Below are 23002 nucleotides of genomic sequence, written 5' to 3' on the forward strand. Positions count from 1 at the left end.
AGATCCTTGTAGAAAATAATTCAGCCACCGAAATCCTTGCTTTTAACAAAAAAACTGTAGTCATTATCTTGCAAGTTGAAATGATCGGGTCTCTTCTCCATGGATCACAACTTCAATTTCAGAATCCACAGCAATATTCATGATGTCACCTGTACAACTGAGCCTCGAAATCTCACCATCATGTTACTGGATTATGTTGGAAAGGCCAATGTACTGATATGCTGTTTCTCTTATGATTCCCAATGAGCATCTTGGGCACCTATCATCAGCACTATTTTTGAAAGTCTAGATTATCAGATAATTTTAGAGACAAGTGACATAAAATTTGAGTGCAATACATGGAAAATGGTGTCCAGTGAATGACTTGTTCTCAGGAGCTCTCTCTTTGATCATATCACCATTTACCAGTCAGTCAGTTAGGAATCCAATATTCAAGTTTATATGCCCTTCATGTTTCAAACCCACCTCACATTACTGAGTAACTTGCAGTATTTTCCTGATCTAGGTGAAAAAGAAGATTATGAATACTTGCTGGCATAGTAAAAATTAACTGCTATTTATTAAGCAGTATACCTTTCAATTGTCTTAAATACTGTATGTTTAATACATTGACAGTACATCAATGACCTGCATATGTAATTTGAGCAATGGAAATGAATAAACAAGAGATGAATAAAGTCACATACAGAAGGTTAGGAACTTCGATAGGAACTCAGAATAAACACAAAGACATGTCAGTTTAAGAAGAGGGAACAGTAGAAGAAAAAGAGATGAGGACAAACGTGAAAACACTAAAGGCTATAACAATCCCCATATATTCATACACTGCCCTCTTCATGTAGATGGGCTCCCTCCATATAAATCACAGTTCTTTTGACACCCACTTCTTCACAGCAACCCACAAGCTTGATTTTCTTCCCACCTTGATCAGAAGGGTAGGTAAGAACCTAATTGAGAGTCCATGATGACAGACCTTGAGTCTCAAAGAGAAAAGTGTAGGATAAAAAGCCAGATGTACACAGGAAAAGAGAAGGGACAAAAATACAGGTGGTAAGAGACTAGGAACACAGAACAAACACAGAAGAAGAGAAGAAGCCCGAGTCAATATAAGCAACAGGAAAATAAAGTGATGAATAGAACTTCGGATCTAGATTTTGCTTCATATTCACAACTATCTTTGAGAATGGCACAATTATCCATAAATGGCAAGGTTATGTCATCCACATCGAGTTCCATCTGTTTTCTGTGTCCCATTTTTATTTTCTTTAAAAAACAAGTTTCCAAAAATGGCTGAAGTTGATCTTAGAGAAGACTAAAAAGTGTGAGAATGTAGCAACACATAATGTGATTAATAGTAGGTGTACAATTCAAGAACAAGCAGCTGCATGAACTTGAGAGCATATAGGTAGTCTTTGGCTTTGAAGACAATATAGTAATTAAAGTGTTATATTTATTCAACCAAAGTGTATACAAGTATATCAAAGAAAAAAATTAATATTATACTTTCTTAGACCTACATGAATACTGATTATGAAGTGGGGCATGTAAGCTGTACATTTTCATTTTAGTTTTTTACTTTTTGATGTTCAGTCTACTTGTTTCAGTAAGCAAAATAGGCACCTACACAATCCTCTGTTTACTGCTTTCAACTGGGCTTCTCTTGTTACCATCCCCTTTACCAACAAGTCATTGATAACAGAGTGTAATCATCATTTTCTAGGTCTCACCAAACTCTCTGCAATGGAATTCATTTGACTCCTAGGTAATCATCTTATCTATCAAAGAAATGGATTCCATCATCTATGTCTTTCATGTCTGGCACTTCTAGTTTGAGAATAACATATCGACATTGCCGGGACAAAACCTCCTATGTGATAATATTTTTGGAGATATACTGACCTGCAGCACATACATTATGAAGAGCGAGAATGACTTGACAATATTCACACAACATTGAACCTTAGATGACAGAACCTTACCGGCCAAATTTCGAAGGTAAAATATTTCACATAGGAGGTTTTGCCCCGACAGCGACGATATCCTGAATACACCTACAGACCTGACAGTAAAACTATCATCCGTGTTAGATATAGCAAGTCAGCAGAAGAGGAAAAAGAGGGATTAGTTTCAACAATAATTGAACAAGCCCAGGGATGAGGTTTGTTCATTCCCACACACAGCCTGCTGGAGTGGAAAAATCCATTATGATGATGATTTTATCATTTTTACTGCTTCCAATCCTATAATTTTCCATACCAACTTCCTCAAACTTTTGCTCCTGGAACACAACCATAGGACCTATCTAAATCTATAAAGATAATTTTCTTATTCTCTCTATACTTACAATGCTCTTTAATAATCCATGTTATAATGAAAATACACTCTATTGTTGATTTTCGATTTCTGAAAAACTGTAGTTCCAGAAGATGCATTTCAATCATTTCTCCTTTACCTTCTAATTTTCTTCCTAGTGTTCTTTCCATGATTTTGGTAACACAAGGTACTTACATGCCTTGCTTTTAATCTTCTTTGTTAAAAATAGCTGTTATAATTTCCTTCTGCCAATTTTCTGGGATCTCTCTCTCTTTCAGTACACTAAGGGGCATACAAATTATAAAGGTCCAACTGCTTTTATTATTTCCACTGTAACTTCAACAATTTCTTTTTCTGTTCATTGGAATTTGTCTTTTGCTTGATCACTGCATACTTTTGTATTCAACAAGCAAGCAAGCAAGCATGCTTATATATGTCCTCCAGTTTTACCTGGAATCCAAATCACACGGATGCAACCTTTCATTTTTAAAATTCGACATGCACTGGACTGAGTTTCAAACAACAGACACTTTCTCAAGAATTGTTACCAAGAATAGAAATATTCCACCTAACTGTATTTGAGATTTGTTGTTGTCAATAGTTTATATAGTTTTAATACTTGACTTTCACAACTTATGTTCACATTTTCACTCTTCTTGTTATTTATAATTTCACGTACTGGTGTCTTTCCATTGTAAAAAAGATTATCTCTTATCCATTGCCAGTGCCTTCAAAAATCTATAGGTTTCCATAATTTGACAATGTACTTCATTTAAAAAAAATAATAACAGGCATTCTTTTTAGATTTGTGATAAAACTGCACTTCAAGTTTTCTTAATACCCTTGACATTTCTATCTTTCACTTATAGTCCATTAAAAACTCAGCATTTCATTACTGAATTTTGAATCCAATAAGTTGCAATTTTATTTTCATGACTACATTACATAAGCTTCTTTTGAACCATTTTATGAATTAAATTTTAAGTCACTGTTTTCTCTAGTTTGTCTTAAAATTACTCAAATTTGCAGTTTTACATCATAAAACATTTATTACTATGTACATATTGAAAACAAAAAAAACAAGGGGCAGGGCACAGTCATCATTTAAAAAAAACTACTCTAATGCAAACTTCAACAATTCAGAGAATAAGAGAGCTCTATTAAAGTAATATTTTCTTACCTGGGGTATGAGGTTGAGGTGCATATCAACAGGAAAGTTCTCGGTGGAACCAGATTCAGGAATTGTGCGAGCCAGGGAATGCTTCACATGACACCGACTTCTCACTTCTTCTGATACTGACACGAGAGCTGAAAATGGTTTGTTGTACTGCTTCTATTACTTGCAATTAAATCCAAGGTACCATGATATACAGTAAATAATATTCTTACCAGCAAGGTATGCCACACTGTCAGGCATTACTTCAAACCTCTCTCGTTTGTGAGGTTTGGCCACAATTCCTAACAGCACTGTCAGGACACGCGCAGTACGGGAAACAGTTGTTGGTGTTGGGTGCCTAAACCCTTTTAGTAAGTGGCCAACTAAGGCAAAGTGGAAATTTGCTGAAACAAACATATCCATAATAATTTATAACACACACATCAACAATTATTTTCTTTACATAATATGAAATGCGTAAAATAAAAATGGGTATTTTTTAGATTTATGCACTTACAAGCTTTCTAAATACCCTTGACATTTCTATGTACACATTCATTGGTATGTTTAGCCTGTACAACTATAGTATTTCATAACAAGAAAAAATGTAAAAAGAAAATTAGAAATAATTATGCAATAATGTACTAGAAAGAACAGGACCAAGAGACAGAAGCTGGAAATCAGAAGAAGTGTCAGGGTTATTCCCGACTTGTAATTAAAAATTTTGCTGCTTTTGTCTAGTTTTCAGGAAAAAGATGGAAGTTTCTTGACATCTAGAGGTAATATTTCAAAGCCTCTGTACATAATACTTCCATGTTGCTTAGATTTGTTTATTTTCTTTTTCTTTTTTGCTAGTGGTTTGAAACTGCAAACACTTTGAAGGATTTTGTAATTCAAGGATGGTGGAAAAGGGCTAGGATTTGGAAGGGAATGCCCGTGGCCTTAATAAGGTACAGTCCCAGTATTTACCTGGTGTCAAAATGACAAACCACAGAAAACCATTCAGGGCTGCCGACAATGCGATTCGAACCCACCATTTCCCAAATACAAGCTCACAGCTAAGTAACCCTAACCATATGGCCAACTCGCTTGGTCGATTTGTTTCCTGAACCTGAGGCAGAGTATTAGTTAATTTTCCGTTATTCTTAATTACATCCTGCTGAGAACAAAATTTGTTAATGTTAACCAAGTCACTTATTTTGTAGTTACAAATAGGCATATACAACTTTTGATCACATAGTTCACACAATCAACAGCAAATGGTTGAAAACTGAAGTTTCAAAAAAGGTGTATGATGTTAGGAATATATCAAGACAGTCAACTGCAAATGGTTCAGAATTGAAGTTTGACAAAACTTTGTATGATTGTAGGAATATTTGAGATTTTAGATGTCAGTTTTACTGGGAAGGGAATGCGAATGACAGAAAGCATGACCAACAAATGGTGAATAAGCTAATATGGTAAGGACAGCAGAATCAGAAAATGATGGAAAAAACTAGAGGAAAAAATATTCTAGATGTGGTGCTGATAAAACCAGATGACCTCTATAGACAAACTTAAGTGACAGATGGTATACGTGATTATGAAGCTGTCCTTGTCGTAGGTAAGTTAATTGTGATAGAAAGGAATGTCATACATGATGATGATGATTGTTGTTTAAAGGGGCCTAACATCGAGGTCATTACCCCTAATGGTACGAAATGAAATGACAAACAAAAAGGTCAAAATCATCCACTGACCAAAATAAAAAAAATAGTCATGAAGAATGAATGAATGGACATGAACAAAAAAAAACAAACAGTGGATCCGACTCAAAAAAAGATCATAAATAATAGTGTTACTGACCAAGGACCACTTATAAAGCACAATCCTGAATTGAGGATGCTTGATGTCTAAAGGGGTACAAAATCCAGGTCAAAGGCCCCTCAGAATGGTACTTATCGCTAGTAAAGTTGAACCATGGTATTTGTCATGTTGGGGTACTAATCAAAAGTAGCGAAGACTCACGGTGTTTCACACATGATGGTACTACTCACAAGTATTGCACGTCGTAGAGGTAACGCAGACCTATGGTGTTTCTCACACAATGGCGCCACTCATAGCCAACACAAACCGATGAGGTTCCTCACCTAGGTGTACTAATCACGGGCGCCGGTATTCCTGTGGTGTTTCTCACATGGTGGGTACTAATCACAGGCAACGCAGACCCACGGTGTCGCTCATATAGTGGTACAACTCACAGGCAACGCCCAGACCCGCGGTGTTGCTCACATGGGTATGACTCATGGGTACTGGAAACCCACAGGGGAACCACTCTCTGCTAATACTAATCACAAACCTATTTCGTACCTAATATAGTGGTACTACTCGCAAGTAAAGGTGACCTATGGTGTTCCCCGCGTGATGGTACTAATCAAAAGTAGTTTCATGGTTCTAAGACAATCATCCCTTGGTTGCCCCTTTTAGTTGCCTCTCACGACAGGCAGGGGATACCGTGGGTGTATTTTTCATCTGCGTGCCCCACCCACAGGTGGTAGAGAGAGAAGAAGAAGAAAGAAGGGATCCGTCACTTAAAAAATGAAGTAACGGACAAAGAAAGGCAAGGGCCACGAAGAGCGTGAAAATGAAAGACTCCCTAGGCCTCGAATGCTCTAATACCGTCGGGGTCAGAAAAGAACAAGAGTTGACCAAGGGAGGTTGGACAGGATAGACGAAAGTGAGGAGCCTGGCACAAGTAAGTGGAAGCAATGCCAAGACTCAGCTAAGGGCCCCTTTTAGTCACCTCTTATGACAGGCAGGGGATACTGTGGGTTATTCTACATGTGCATCTCCCACCCACAGGGGGTGAATGTCATACAAGTAGGACTATTAGGCAGTACATATGGATGATAAGAGAGGCATGGGGAAATACAGTAAAACTTCATTAAGAAGTTTCTGTACGGGAAACAAAACAGAATGTGTTAAGCGAGAAAATGTACTACTGAATATACGAATAAAAACTATCCAACAGGGATATTGAAACACTAGATACAATTTTTTCTACATGAGGGCATTTTACCTTGTGTCTCCACGGGTAGGCTTACAGTGAAAACTGTATCTACAGTTTTTAAAGATGAGAGGGAAGTATTAAAATGCGTGAGAAATATGAGAGACAAAATATGAAAACTTTTTCCACTGGGGCTTATAAAATAACAAGTGCACTGAAAGGTGTAAAAAACACCAAACATCAAATATGAAAACGTGCACGGGGCCAATAAAAATATCAAAGTATCATAGCAGATCACAAATATTAGTAGAAGCCTTTTATTTTGGAGCAACTGGTTATTAAACATTACTTTCTCATCACAGTCTGAGACAATGAACTGGAGATTACACTCGACCATGTGTGACGGGGAGGAATAACTTTGGCCGCCATTTAGAAAAAACTTCGACCAACTCCAGTGATCAAGTCGAAACTCGAAGGTGCGAGTTCAACATTCGTGACCTCTGCGCACTTTAAAATGCAGACGCCAGTCCACTTTCTGACAGTTTAATTTTGTCTTCATTAGTAAGGAAATTCATGACTTTTTCCATATCCATAACTAGGTTATCTCAAGACAAATATGCACCACACTAGCCAATTTCACACGATTATGTTCCTAATCCAGATATAGGCTATCGTATCACGTGAGAAATATTCGCTTCTCTTCACTGTACCACTCAACACAAAATAAATTTCTAACTTCTAAATGGAATGTGAAATACAAGCACAAATAGGCTCACTGTATTATTCAGCAATCTCGCTGCTAACCAGCAAGCAAAACTGAACATTCCTGAGGATAACATCTTGCTCCCCAAAGGTTCAACTTATCCTGTGAAATTCAGGAATTCAAGGCCTTTTCCCATAATCACACAAGTGTGGCGATGGTTCTTACTCGAGTTGGAAATCACGTTTCTTTCACAAGGGATGACAAATAACATTTTCAGGGCTAGGAAAAATGTGATCATACTAAGCGGTAATAGCAAAAATTCATGACACGGCAGATGAAGTATTTTTATATAGATTTAATATGATCAGAATGGTAAGGACCCATTATATTGTAACAGGGAAATAAAGAGATAAAAGGAGGTGCAAATTAGAAAGAAAGAGAGTTAGGAATGGTTGTGGGAGTAAGTAGATATTAAAGGAGCTTACTAGGAAATTGAATTTAGCAAAAAAAGTCAGCTAACAACATGATGGCAAACATAATTGGCAGGCACACAAATTTTAGGGAACAATGGAAGGATTGTAAGGATACTGTAAGGCAGGAACAGGTTACAGGAAGGATATTCCAAAGATTAATGAACATGGGTAGTGTATGCGAGGACTTACAGAGGGTAGAAGTATTCAGTCAGCAGTATGTAAAGGCAGTTGGATATTAGGATAATGTCCAAATAGAGGCGGCGACTAATACTAACGGATTATTGAAATTTACGTATGATAATAAAGACATTAACAAAATGATACAAAAGTTGAAAGCCAGAATAGCAGCTGGAACTGATAAGATTTCTGGTAATATATTAAAGGCTATGGGTTGGGATATAATACCATATCTTAAATACGTACTGTATTTGATTACTGTTTGCATGAAGGAGTGATACAAATGAATGGAGTTGCAGCTGTAGCCCCAGTATACAAGTGAAAGGGTGGTAAACATAAAGTGGATAATTACAGGCTAGTCAGCTTGACGAGTTGTTTGTAAGATCTGGGAAAGCATTCTTTGTTATTATATTAAGACATTAAACACATTTGCAAAATTACTAACTGGTTTGAAAGACGAGGGTTGGGGTTTACGAAAGGTTACTACAGTGATGCTCAACTTGTGGGATTCCAGCAACATATAGGAGGTATTAGATTCAGGTCAAATGGAATGTTACAAGCTATGAACTTCATTCCGCTGATACAGCATCCCGTCTCAAAGTATTTAAAGTTTAAAATACCCGCCGGGCGCAAGATTAGCCGACCGCAGCTGGCGAACAAGGAGCGAACTCGATGCTGGTCGGTCAAGGACAGGTTACGTCATATAGAATGTTCTATAGTTCCATGCCTGATAACTCAATAAATAAAATTAGCATCACGATTTGGACTACATCATCATGTAGCCAATGCTAAACTGTGCATAATTACCACGTCTCAAGTAAATCCATGGAAAATTAACAAAGTTATGGCAAGTTGAAGTTATAGGGAAATCTTGTGATGCGACCAGCTGATTTTGTACAAATTGAGGACCAGGCAACACGAGAGATGGTGTGTGATTCCACAGCCTAGTCTTGCTGGCTGAATGTAGGACGGTCAATGACAGAATTCTACCAGTGTGTTACTATGAACTTTGACAGAAATCCATCATATAAAGGTGACCGAATATTTTCTTTTAGTTCTTATTCCGAGTAGTGTACGTCGGACTTGCATTTTTCAAGTTATATTAGAACTGTGCAATTGAACTTAGATTTTTGAACTGTGAATTAAAACTTACAAGGGGAGGTCACAATGTCTGCATCACAGATTTTGTTCAAACTTTGTAGGTTGCTAGTACTACATCCCAAAAACACACTGGCAAAGTACTAGCGCATTTATTTTCAAAACCATGCTAAGTGAAATGTTTCTTTTGAAAATCTTTAGAAACTGTGTCAAGTGAATTTTGCTTTGAGTGCACGTTTAATCCCATTTACATTCGAACCGCAGAATAATCCCTTTATTTTCATAAGTGCAGTTATAGTAAAGAAATGCTTGTGATAGATTCTATCGACATTCTACACGGTAAAACCACGTTTCTTTACACCTTTCATTGGAACCATTCAAACCATTTAACTTAATTTCAAACTGTACCAATGATCAGTCGAGTATATACAGTCGTTAAACCCCGGAACTTAAGACTCCCAGATCATCTGCGACCTGCCAGAACTTCCAGAACTCCTAGTCATCATGGGAATTCACGTGGTCCCTTGGTACAGAGAGCTGACCTATGGTGTGGGGAAGGAGTACCAGCAGTGAGGGACATCGCCTGCCACAACACAAAGGACATTCACTCCTCTTCTCCAATTCTGGCTGTATTAAAGGCGATATGCAACTTGTCTTCTTTTATGAATAAACAAACAGTTCAATTTAAAAAGTTCATTTTGAAAACCTGTTCTGTACACATTCCAACCACGGTCCATGCTCTCCAAGATAGCTAAGTACGGGCATTCCTGGTACAGTATTGACGGGTGAACTCTAAAAATAAGATAATTTATTGTAATCCTCTAATTCAATACAAGATACCATTTAAAGTTTCAACTCTACAGAGTCATCCTCAGTGGGTTAACATAAATTATGTGCGGCCAGTATCCAGTATTTGGGAGATAGTGGGTTCGAACCCCACTGTCGGCAGCCCTGAAGATGGATTTCTGTGGTTTCCCATTTTCACATCAGGCAAAGGCTGGGGCTGTACTTTAATTAAGGCCACGGCCGCTTCCTTCCCAGTCCTAACTCTTTCCTGACCCACTGTCGCCATGAAACCTAACTCCGACGTTAAGCCAATAGCAAAAAAAAAAAAAAAAAAAAAAAAAAAAAAAAAAAAAAAAAAAAAAAAAAAAAAAAAACCACAACAACAACAACAAAACAAAGAAAACATTAGAAACCATATTACTAGAGTAGAACGCAGCCCGGAAGGCGGTTTGAAAAGGGTTGCGCAGTAACATTTGCACGCTTTGTAGTATGACGTGTTTTCCGCTGAGCCAATAGAATCATTTCAGTAAGAGGTGCCTGTTTGTGCGGGTCACAAGTGTGAATGTTTCGAGTTTTATGTTTTATTTGTAAATATCATAATCAACGAATTTAGAGAACTATTTGCGTGTGTACGATAGACCCAGGAAGAGCAAAAAGACAAGTATTCCGTCGACAGGTGAGGGAAATAGTATTTAAAGTGTATTTGTATTTTGTAAGCATGCAGCAGCAGGCGTTCATAGGCGGAGAAGGTGAGGAACGCCATGTTGCCATGCTTCAAAAGAAGACAGCACTCGCGTGTGGTATCGGCCTGCGAACAGTACAGAGGATAAAAAAAAAACTTCGGAAATAAAAATAATGCGGTGTTCAGATCGCCAGAGAAGAACCCTTAGAGGAAGAAGCCAGTGACGGTCCTCGATGATTTCAATAAAAATGTTCTGCGTACAACAATATATGATATGTATAAAAACGGCGAATATCCTACGGCATTGAAACTGGACTGTCCATTTACCTTCCTTAATATCTCGAAAATTTTCCTTAACACTTTCTCGGGGTTTGATGTTAAAAATTAATTTGGACTTTTAGGAAACTTTTAAGCACACGAAAAATATAGGTCATCGCTTTGAAATTCAAGATATAATTGGAAGAAAAAATGTTTACACATTCATGCTGTTATGCTCTCTGCACTTCGCCTTCATTTCCCTCAACTTCCATTTAACTTCTTTAATATCTCGAAAATTTCCCTCAACACTTTCGCGGGGTTTGATGGTAAAAATTAATTTTGGACTTTTAGGAAACTTTTAAGCACACGAAAAATATAGGTCATCGCTTTGAAATTCAAGATATAACTGGATGAAAAAATGTTTACACATACATGCTGCTATGAGTAGCCAAATTGGCATCACCGCACCTCATACTTCTGTCTCTCTCTGCACAACGAAACCGCCTTCCGGGCTGCGTTCTATTCTAATAGTATACTGTTATTACAAAGTCACCGATAAATTCTATTCTTTACTTAATGTACAGTAGTATCTAAAAGAGTCCATCTTGGTGTTGTCTTAGTTGACATAACCAATAAAACACAGAAACAACTATTGTGAGGTTGGAAGTCTTCATGTCTAAAATATTTTGTTTAAAAAAAAACGTTAGTGTTTGGTACAAGCATAAAATGTCCGCCTTTGATATATTTAAGTCTGGTCAGTAATTATATGACCTGTTGATGCATTTAAATTTGTGAGGGCTACATGTTTGCTGAATAGAATAGGGCCGTAATGTTTTAACAGTACTGTTGTAGTATTTATTCAGGTGAGTAAAACCATCAATTCGTTACTCATAGTGGTTTTTCATTTAATCTGTAATGGAAAGAATAAGGATGAATATTTATGTGAGATCTATAACCGGATAAATGTGAGAATGTAACTTACTCGTTTTCGTGTTGCCCACTCGAATGGCATGATCTTGTCCATTTAAAAGTCTTGCCCTCAATTGATGAGCTTATTCTTATTGTGAGATTGTTGAGTGAAAGTCTCAAATAATATGTTTCTTTTTTCATTAATTTCATTTAAGTTATTGAAGGGGTTCTTATATTGGTCAATGTTGAAATATTTTCTAGAATATTACATAAGAGGTCCTTTTGTTCATATTGCAAAATCTTCAGATCTTGATCTATTGTTGTATAATCATGATTAAAGTGTTTGTGCTGTACACTCATAGCTGAAAAATAATTGTTTTATTGCATTACAATGTTCTGCGTATCGTATTATAAAATTCCAACCTATTTGTCCAACATAAGAAGACATACAAAATTGGCAGTCTAATTTGTATATACCTGACTTAGTGTGGTAGTGGTAGTAGTAGTATGGGAGTTCGGCTTCATAGTGTAACAGTTAGCACTATTAGCTGCCATCTTCGATGTCTTGGGTTTGATTCCCGGTACTGCCAGGAATTTAAGCATGCCATGAGGGCTGGTCTGTGGTTGAAATAATACATAGAGCTCATGAGTTTACTTTTCACTCTCACATTCATCCGGTTGTAGATCTCTTACACATTATCCAGCAGAAACATTCATCCTTATTCATTCCATTACAGATTATACGGAAAACCAGTAGAACGAACTGACGGTTTTACTCATCTAAATAAAAATAAAAACATTACTGGCAACCTGTTAAAACACTACGGCCCTATTCTATTCATCAAACATGTAGCTCCAATGAATTTAAACCCATCAACAGGTCATATAATTACTGACCGAACTTAAACATACAAAGTATCGAAAATGGAACACAAAATGGATAAATGTTAACTAGAATAACATATAAATGATGAAATAAATATAAATAATGAAATAGAGCACCACATCCAAAAGATTTACAGAATAATTGACTCTGTAGAACGTGAAAGAACTCATTCTCCCAAGGCGACGGTCATCAGGCTGAAGAGGCTCCAAATTTGCTTCATTATCTTACCTGCTACTATTTAACTCTTAAAATAATTTGAGTAGCATGCCTGGTTTTTTCTTACTCCACCAAAAGTTTGCTATCAGTTTCATTACTAGAATTTACTCCCAAAACAAAATAAAACAAAGCAAAACAAACACCAACAATAATCATCACGTGATGAGACCAATATAAGCAAACATCCATAAACAACATCTACAAGCTATACACCACAACTATACATAGTTGTGAAGGCCACGCTTCAAACTGATTATTTCCTATGAATAACACAACTACCCATTCCCAACCTTATCTTACATTAGCAAAACAGCATCATCACCGTGGAATCTATTTATCCTAGGTTATAACTGTATGTTAAAACAAACCCAGTCACCTCACTATACTCTGTTAATCAAAGATGCCACATCACATCAATCAAAGAACAACCAAGCGCTGAACACTTAGCCTACAATTTCTTCTAGCGACAGTCAGTTCTGTACACAACAACACATTATCACCAGATTACACCAATAAAACACTATGTAGCGTCTTCCACCGACTGCTCACCAGGAACTTGAAATTACTGAGTAATGCACTCGTCATGACTCCGTAATAGTACAGTAATGCAACCATAAAAAACTCATACAGCAAAGACTTTGTAATGGTAATTGTCATCAACAGCAACCGCAATGGTTATGAACAGTAAAAGTAATAAACTTGTTGCAGATTTGTACACGTATATATAGGCTTGCTCCACGTGGCTGTCATGTCTGCAAAAGTCCACTGGAAGCAACACTCCAACTGCAACATCATCTAGCGTCTCTTGGTCAACGCAACCTTATTCAAACTTGGAGCTTCTGGATTGGTTACTGAGCTGCCGATTCACAAATAGCAATCTTGCAGGTTCAACCTCACTGTTGAATTACCATCTTCAACACACACTTCCCGGCCACACTCAGAGTTTCTCAACCACTTGTTGCAACACTTTTAACCGTCTTCAACCATCTATACCGATACAGTCACTGTTTTCCTGGTTGTACAATCTTCACGTGAACACAAATTTATACAAATTAGAAATTTAGACATTACATAATAATGATGCACATATGCAATATTCCCTATCTACAAATTATTCTTACAATATTATGTTCTTACATCTTAATTTAACAAATTCACATGATATTCACTACCTTATATTATAAATTATTTACTAACCGAAACTCAGAAGATCGTCATTTACAAACATTTCCTAACCTAAAATCGGGGATTGTACTTTTGTACAGTTACAATACCAAACACCAATGTGTAGTTTAAAAAAAAATTTAGACAGGAGGACTTCCAACCTCACCATAGTTGTTTATGTGTTCTATCACTTACGTAAACTACGACAACACCAAGATGGACGCTTTTAGATACTATATTAAGTAAAAAATTGAATCACATTGTAATAACAGCATTTTTTTCCCGTGGCGCAACAGCCCCGAAGGGGGCACGGCCTACCAAGCAACCGCTGCTCAGCCTGAAGGCCTGTAGATTTTGAGGTGTCATGTGGTCTGCACAACAATTCCTCTCTGCCGTTATTCTTGCCTTTCTAGACCAGGGCAGCTATCTCACAGTCAGAAAGCTCCTCAATTGTAATCATGTAGGCTGAGTGGACCTCAAACCAGCCCTCAGATCCATGTAAAAATCCCTGACCTGGCTGGGAATCGAACCGAGGGCCTCGGGGTAAGAGGCAGGCACGCTACCCCTACACCGCAGGACCGACGTATTAACAGCATACTATTAGTAATATGGTTTCATAATTTATGTTAACCCACTGAGCATGACTCTACAGAGTTTAAAAACCGAGCTCGATAGCTGCAGTCGCTTAAGTGCGGCCGGTATCCAGTAATCGGGAGATAGTAGGTTCGAATCCCACTGTCGGCAGCCCTGAAGATGGTTTTCCGTGGTTTCCCATTTTCACACCAGGCAAATGCTGGGGCTGTACCTTAATTAAGGCCACGGCCGCTTCCTTCCCACTCCTAGCCCTTCCCCGTCCCATCGTCGCCATAAGACCTGTCTGTGTCGGTGCGACGTAAAGCAACTAGCAAAAAGCAGAGTTGAAACATGTATGAGTAAAAAAACTCTATCTTATTAGATGGTATCTTGTATTTTATAGAAGGATTACAATAAATTATCTTGTTGTAAGAGACAAATGGAACTGTATCTCTATTGATCTATCTAAGGCTTTTTATAGGGTAGATCATGGGAGATTACTGATGAAAATGAGGGCTATTGGATTAGATAAAAGAGTGTTTTAAATGGGTGGCTACATTTCTAGAAAACAGAACTCTGAGAATTAGAGCAGGTGAAGTGTTATCTGATCCTGCAATGATTAATAAGGGGGTCCCACACGGCAGTATTATTGGACCTCTATGTTTTCTTATATATCTGATATGAATAAAGAATTGGAATCACAGATAAGGCTATTTGCAAATGACGTTACACTGTACAGAGCAGTAAATAAGTTACAAGATTGTGAGCGACGATAAAAAGACCTAGACAATGTTGTGAAATGGACAGCAGACAATGATATGATGGTGAACAGGATAAGAAATCAGGTTGCAAGTTTCACCAAGAAGAAAAGTCCCCTTAGTTTTAATTACTGTGTTGAGGGAGTGATAGTACGTCATGGGGATCATCATAAAAACCTAGGTGCTAATATAAGGAATGATCTTCATTGGAGTAATCACATTAATGAGGTTGTTAGAAAGGTTACAGCTCTCTTCACATGGTTATGAAGGAATTTAGGAGTTGTAGTAAGGATGTAAAGGAGAGGGCATATAAGTCTCTGGTAAGACCCCAATCAGAGTATGGTTCCAGTGTATGGGACCCACACCAGGACCACTTGATACGAGAAATGGAAAAGATCCAAAGGTAAGCAGACCTGTTTGTTCTGGGCGATTTCCAACAAAGGAGTAATGTTACGAAAATGTTGTAAACTCCGGGCTGGGAAGACTTGGGAGTAAAGAGACAAGATGCTCGACTGAATGACATTAGTAGACAAATAAGCTTGAGTGGAGCTTTCAAAAGTAGGGAAGATCATAATATAAAAATAAGGATGAAATTCAAGAGGGCAAATGTTCATTTATAGGATGAGGAGTAAGAGATTGGAATAATTTATCAAGAGAAATGTTTGATTAATTTCAAAGTTCTTTGAAAATATTCAAGAAAAGGCTAGGTAAACAACTAATAGGGAATCTGCCACCTGGATGACAGCCCTAAATACAGATCATTGATGACTGATTGATTGATTATTTGACTCACCAATTGATGGATGTAATTAATTACCCATATCTGCTCACTGTTCCAAATCTGCTAAATTAAAATGTTTATTTTTTATATACCTACTTGTACCATGGTAAATTTCATTCTTGAGATATAATTTCAGTAACAAGATAGCAAATAAACTAAATTAAACTTTCTATATCCTTTTTTATGAAATTATCTTTATACATCTCTCCACCAAAGGCATGAAAATGCATGTCCACGGAAGAGACATCTGTGTGTGTTTTGATTTTCTGCTAAAAATTTATGATGCTTTCGAGTCAACCACCAGTTTGTTCTATGTATATAACATAACATAACATTGACTACAGGGTGATTTATTTTCCTGACCAATAAATGTAATGTCCATGTCTACATAGATTTTTGCTAAAAGGGATGTTATAAAACCTAAAAGCAAAGAGACAGAAAATAACATTTGTAACACATTCCAAGTATTTTATGACCTTTTCCATTCTTTTACAGTTCTTATGCTCAAGCAGAGCAAGATGTATTTTTACAATCATTCTTTTTCATATTAAACTATTTAATGAAGCACATATTAAACCACAAATGGAGTATCTCTTGGAAACATATGCAATGAGAATAGGTATTATTAAGGTGCCTCTGATTTTAATGTACTACCCAAGCATTTTCTTAAAACATACAGAAACCACTGCTGCTGCAATCAAAAGGTAGTATGATCTTGAATTAAACACATGACTCCACCTGGCTATTCACCTTAATGTACGCACTGTACATGAATATCAAGGGGGATCCTGGGATAAAACGTGCTATTATTGTCTTTGTGAATCCATATGGAATTATTTAGCTGTCTAAAGGAGAACTCAAAAGGGAATTAATTAAATTTCAGCAAGTTTACAAGCTTGAGTTTACATACCTTTAAAACTAAGGCCTACAGCATGATCAAGCTGTTTAAAATGCCATTCCAATGGCTCTCTTGTAGCCATCAAAACTTGCTCCAAACTCTGAAACAAAAAGTAGCATTGATGTACCGTATTTATTCACATATCAGCCGCAACCCTGATTTTTGACCAAATATTCACATAAATGTTTGCACTAATCAAGATCCGTACATCTGATTTGCGGGCTTGTTGCAAGAATGTACGTCAGCAGTAACAGAGAGAAAGGGCCACTTCTACATACCGTCTGAACTCAATCTTGTGGAGCTTGTTAGTAAATATTTGTCATGGGAAAGTTAACAGTTACATGGCTTCATTCAAGATAAACGTGGTGAAGTTTGTAGATGTGAATGATAAAAGAGCAGTGGGTCGTGAGTTTTCTGTTCACACACACAAAAAAAAGTGCGAATCTTGAGAAAGCAGCAAGTGGCATTTCTTGGCCCAGAACAGGGCAAGTTCCTGAGTGTTGAGGAAGCGTTACTGTAATGGATGAGAGAGATGAGGAACAGCGGATGCAGTGTTTCTCATGAAATATTACTATTAAAAGCACGGGAAATTGCACTATCCCGCTATACTCTGGGAAACTTATTCAAGGCAAGTTGCGGGTAGGTTACTTGGTTTATGTGGTGTAATAACCTGTCATTGTGGTGGAAAAAGTCTTTGTACTAAATAATGCCTAATGATTGCTCAAATAAAATTACAGAGTTTCACAGGCATGTGATCAGGTTATGGCAGCAGAACTTGCACCTCCTCCCGCAGATTGGCAATGCTGACCGAACCCCTGTGTATTTTGACATGCCAAGGAACACTACTGTTTCTGAGAAGGGAGTGGTAAGTGTTCTAATTAAAACTAATGGCAATGAAAAGTTTTGATGGCTGTAAACTACTTCCGTATATTATATTTAAATGCAAAACATTACTGAAGAACATCACATTCCCGACTGGTATTCATGAGATGAAAATGAAACTAGCCACTCTGCTTGTGATTCCAAGTAAATGTTCATAGGCAGTGTTTTTTAATGACATGGTACTGTACAATAATGTATTTTTTCTTCCACACACTAGCCCCTCTGCAAGTGAAAGGCCTACAGTTTTGGTAAATTATGAATGGAATACAAAATAATAAATAGCCTCCACGTACAGTTTAAATTTTCTTTGTTTTTTGTACATTTGTAAATAAGTTAAAATCTTTTGAGAGTATCCGGTAAAATATTTAGTGAGATAAGTTCGACAACAGAGGCAACATTACTCACTTCTTACAATAGGCATTACCATTTTACTGATTAATTTTGTGTTTTATTGACAATGCCGTATCAGTAACATGTGATGAACATAAATGTGCAGTGCACTGCCAGCTCACCATGGGGACGTGATCTAGCTAGCAGTAGCCTTCACGATAATGCACAAGAAAGAAAAGGAAGAATCTCAGATCAGGCACAGAAACAAGCTGATGCAGGAACACAGCACGCACATCTCTTACTAGTTCATCAGCCTGACTACAAATTTGAAGTCATATTTATGGTTTAGAAAAATAAATCTATGATTGAAGTTAACTACACTTGCCATTTGTCATGATTATATGCAAGTAAGCTGGTCAAAACACGTCACCCTTTGAGCATGTTCCCTGAGTAACGCTTTAAGTTCAGACTATTTTCTCGGCATTTAGAACAGTTGTTATCGTGTTAAAGGCACAGAGTAACTTGTTTCAAGTAATTGGACTAATCATAATGGGCTGGATATTATAAAAGTGCAATTAATATTTCTACAGCACATGATGTAAAAAGCTATGTCATCACCATCTGCTACCAGTCTAACATCGTCATACATAACGATGGACCACAAAATTCCAATACAGCCTTCAGTGAAGTTGTACTGAAATCACTGCTCATTTTGACTTTTTCGTGCAATATTTACCGTGCTTAATTTGATGATGGATGTACCAGTCTCTGCCTGTTATTATTTAAATACCTATCTAATAATAGTTTCAATGGCTATGAAATGTTACCAGGTCTTTTTAAAAATTTTGTCTGAGAATTGCCTGCATAATAGCCACACCCCCTATTTTGGGACCTTAAAATTGGCATAAAAAGTGTGGCCCATATGCAAGTAAATACAGTATGTACATATGTATGAGTAATACAAGATCAAAATCTAAGGCATCAGCCTGACACTACAAGAAGAATACAGTAACTAACTAGTTTTAAGTCTTGACAACTTCTTAGCATCCTGATGTAAACAAAATATTAGTCATCAGACAAGCTTAATAACCCTGTATTTTTTTTTTTTTTTCATCCAGTTAAGGATATTTAATTAGAGGTTAATAACTCTATGACCAATAAAGATTTCTGACTCTTAGAATACTAGGGAAAGAAAATGAAGGCTGTAATAAGAGGGAAAATGAACTACTTTTAAGGCCTTGCAAATCTAGACTACCTTGATTGAGAAAGAACAGCAGACAATAGTAGGTCATACAGGAATGATTGTCAAGCATTCGTGTAAATAATGTCAGTATGAAGACTCACCGTTTTCACACATTTTTCACTATCTGCAAGCCCTGTTTGTGTCAACTTCAAACATTATTCCTAGACTACCAGTAGTGTGGAAAGATTTTAGTCTACAATTTGCAATGAGGAGCATTCTACTTTACCAAACAACTGTCAAAATAAATTAAATAAATGTCTTCATGGTTAAAAAATGTATTAAAGTTCAGAAAACTAAATTGAAAGAGCAAAAGACAACACCAAGGTTTTTGTATCATCATTATAATCTTAACACTGTCCTTTGTTTAAAAAAAATGAAAATGAAATAGATTAGCACGTGTGTATTCAATTTTGAGAAATACTGTATCATTCTTACAGAAAGGAAAAGTGAATTACAAAGTTAAACACAAGTGGTGGTGATTATTGTTTTAAGAGAAAGGACATCTGGGTAATCATCCTCTCTTAACACTAATTAGAGGGAAAATGGAAAAGAGATCTGACAATTCGAATCATGAAGTTATCTGCAGAAGAAAAGGAGGGGCCACAAAGGGTCTCAAAATTAGACTTCCTAAGCCTCAAAAACTAATACCATCAAGGTTGGAAGAGAATAAGAGTTGACCAAGGGAGGACAGATAGGAAAGATGAAAGTGAGGAGACTGGCAGAAGAAAGTGGAAGCAATTACAACAACAACAACAACAACAACAACAACAACAACAATAATAATAATAATAATAATAATAATAATAATAATAATAATAATAAAAGTCCAGTCAGAAGATTTCTGTTACCACATGTGACAGTAGATGGTACTATCCGCGACTGTCTGGCCAAGGGTTGGACAGCCAGTACCAAACCTGACACCCCATGAGAGAACCAACGGCTTCGGGCGGAGGTGTTCTCTCATGGGAGACTTAATGAAACCTTTGTGTAGGAAATGTCTCATAAATTCATTAAAAAAACCTCAACGGCACCAAAGGTGGAGAAGATCGACTTTGGTACGGTGGAGCTGTCGAAGGAGGCTATCTACTGTCCAGTGTTATAATGGGCAGAGGGCATGACGGTTCCACATGTCAGTGGCAGTACCCCGGCAGCGTCTGTTCCACATGTTAGTGGCGGCTGATAAAATACACCTCAGGGGTAACAACCTTAAGAGTTAACGACCCTCACCCACTAGGGTGACCCCACATATATACTCGTTGGACTCAACATAAAAAGAAATATCAACAAAAATATTACCCCAGGTGGTAATCAATCCACCCCCAGTCATAATAGGGCAAGCAGGTCATCGGATTCTGGGGAGCCTGCACCTTCGTGTACTCCACCACTAATGCCCCCACATAAACAGTAAAAGAAAACGAAAAGGAACATTACTTACCTAGCTACAGTGAACAAACTCCCTGTTAAAGGTGGGTAAACTCAAACACACCCTTGAAGTGTTGGACAAGTGTAACATCAAGATAGCAGCATTACAAGAGACTCGGTTCACAGATGAAGACACAATGGAAACCCAAGGATACTGGATCTATAAAGGGAAACTGGGTAAGAGGGTGATGAAGGCAGTTCCACACCTGGGTGGATTAGTTACTACAAGATCTTCCATACAGCCCTCTCTTCATCATTGGATGAGATCCAATTGTTGCTTTGTACAGTTTGTAAATTGTTAGATAATTTTAAATGTATTCATGTAACAAATTTTGTTTTAATTGAAGTTGCACATTTTTATAATTTTTGTACATATCACTTACAGTAAGGCCCCCTTTTTTATTTGTAAAAGATAGGAATATTCTTAGTGTAACGTCATATTTGTATATATTGGTTCCACATGTTTAACTCAGACAAGACCTGGGTCTTGACCTTAAGATTGATTATAGGCTGAAGATGCCCAAAAACAGGGCGAAACATGTACCTATGTAGTGTATACAAATCGCTTAGGATTTAATCACCACAAATGGTGAATTGTATTGAATAGGTGGCTACGATAAATTTTATTCAAATAGAATCTTACTTATTGTTATCTTCAATATGGAACAAACATGAGATTAGTTACTACAAGAGCTTCCATATAGCCCTGCTAATTAGAGTCACCGAACAGCTGGACTCCCAACTAGGTGAATACCAGGCTGGGTTCTGTGTCAGTAGGTCCTGCACAAAGCAGATACAAAACCTCAAGACCATCCTCACATATAGGAGCCTGTATACCTATTATGGTGGATTTCCAAAAGGCATGTGATTCAATAGACAGACAGACCCTCTTCTCTACCCTGCAGGAACTAGGCCTAGATGAGAAGACCAGCAGACTGGTCCGAGCTACCTTGACGAACACCAGCTCCAAAGTCAAGTTCACAGGTGAGCTCTCTGAGAGCTTTCTCATCCAGACAGGAGTCAAACAGGGAGATGGTCTCTCTTTAATCACCTTCATCTGTATACTAGAGAAGATCATCAGGGAATGGACTGCCACATTGTTGTCAGAAGCAGGACTGAAGCTTGAGTACAAGAAAGACAACCTCAGTGTACCCTGTCTAGTCATTGCTGATAATAATAATAATATAATAATAATATAATATAATATAATATAATAATTGCTGATGATCTCACCCTACTGGCCAACAGAATGGAAGAGGCTACTCACCAACTACAGAGCCTCTACAGTATTGCAGTAAAAACCAACTTGAGGGGTTAACCTACAGAAGATGGAGTTTATCACTAACATAAAGCAAGCTCCTCTACGATCCCACTAGGAAACTACACCATAAGTAAAGTTCCTGCAGTCAAGTACTTAGGAGAATGGATCTCAGCAAGTGAGAGAGAAACTTTGGCCATATGCACCAGGTGCACCAAGTTAGAGAGGACCTATCATTCCTGTAAAAGCATCTACACCTCCAAGTAGCTCTAAAGCTGAAGTACTACAACTCAGTAGTAAGACCCTCTGTACTCTACGCCTCTGAATGCCTCAGGAAACTAGAACTTAAAGAGAGGAAGATCTTGAGGAGGATACTAGGACCCATAAGAGAGAAGGCTGGCACCTACAGGATCAGGCACAACAACGAGCTCTACGAACATCAGGAAGACATAGTCACATGTGTGAGGAAAAGGCAACTGACTTTCTACGGACACATGAGCCGCCTGAAACCCTGCAGGCTCACCAACAGAATCCTCACAGTGATAAGTAGGGGAAAGGCTTTCAAGACCAAGTGGATCACCTCAGTAAAATCAGACCTAGAGGAACTACAGATCCCATTAGAGACCATAGAGAACCAATCTCAGTACCATCAGGCCATCTTACAGGGAGTCTTTCAACTGTCCCTCACAGTCAAAAAGAGTACAGGGACCACCAGACCTAAGTGAACTGATGGAAGGAAGCAGGCACACAGCCAGAAAATGAAAGCATAGCTAAGAGTTAAGACGAGCTCCATGGTCCCTAGTAGGCCAAAAAATAAAATAATCAAATAAATAAATAAATAATAATAATATTGGTTTTATGGTTTTCAAAGATACCAGTGTGCCATTATTTTGTCTCACAGGTAACAGGTAGGGACCCTCTTCAGAGGCAGCCCTACCCACAGAGTTGTCCCCTCCCTATGTGAGTCCCAGAGCACACTGACCCGGTGCGTAACATCTGGTAAGGGTCCCAGCTCAGGGTTACGAGTGAAGAACTCAATGGCATCTACAG

The 23002-nt window shown here is 37.6% G+C and overlaps 1 protein-coding gene across 1 annotated transcript in view; it reads right to left on the reverse strand.

The window, feature by feature from the left end:
- The window catches only part of Nf1 (neurofibromin 1), a 666749-nt gene that overhangs the window by 89512 nt on the left and 554235 nt on the right, over positions 1-23002 (reverse strand). The window contains exons 44-46 of the mRNA XM_068225031.1: positions 16830-16917; positions 3703-3873; positions 3494-3621 (exon numbers count right to left, since the gene is read on the reverse strand). Coding sequence (XP_068081132.1) covers positions 3494-3621; positions 3703-3873; positions 16830-16917 — 387 coding nt within the window. The remainder of the gene's footprint in view (positions 1-3493; positions 3622-3702; positions 3874-16829; positions 16918-23002) is intronic.

Source organism: Anabrus simplex, chromosome 1 (assembly GCF_040414725.1).
Source record: "Anabrus simplex isolate iqAnaSimp1 chromosome 1, ASM4041472v1, whole genome shotgun sequence".
Classification (NCBI taxonomy): Eukaryota; Metazoa; Arthropoda; class Insecta; order Orthoptera; family Tettigoniidae; genus Anabrus; species Anabrus simplex.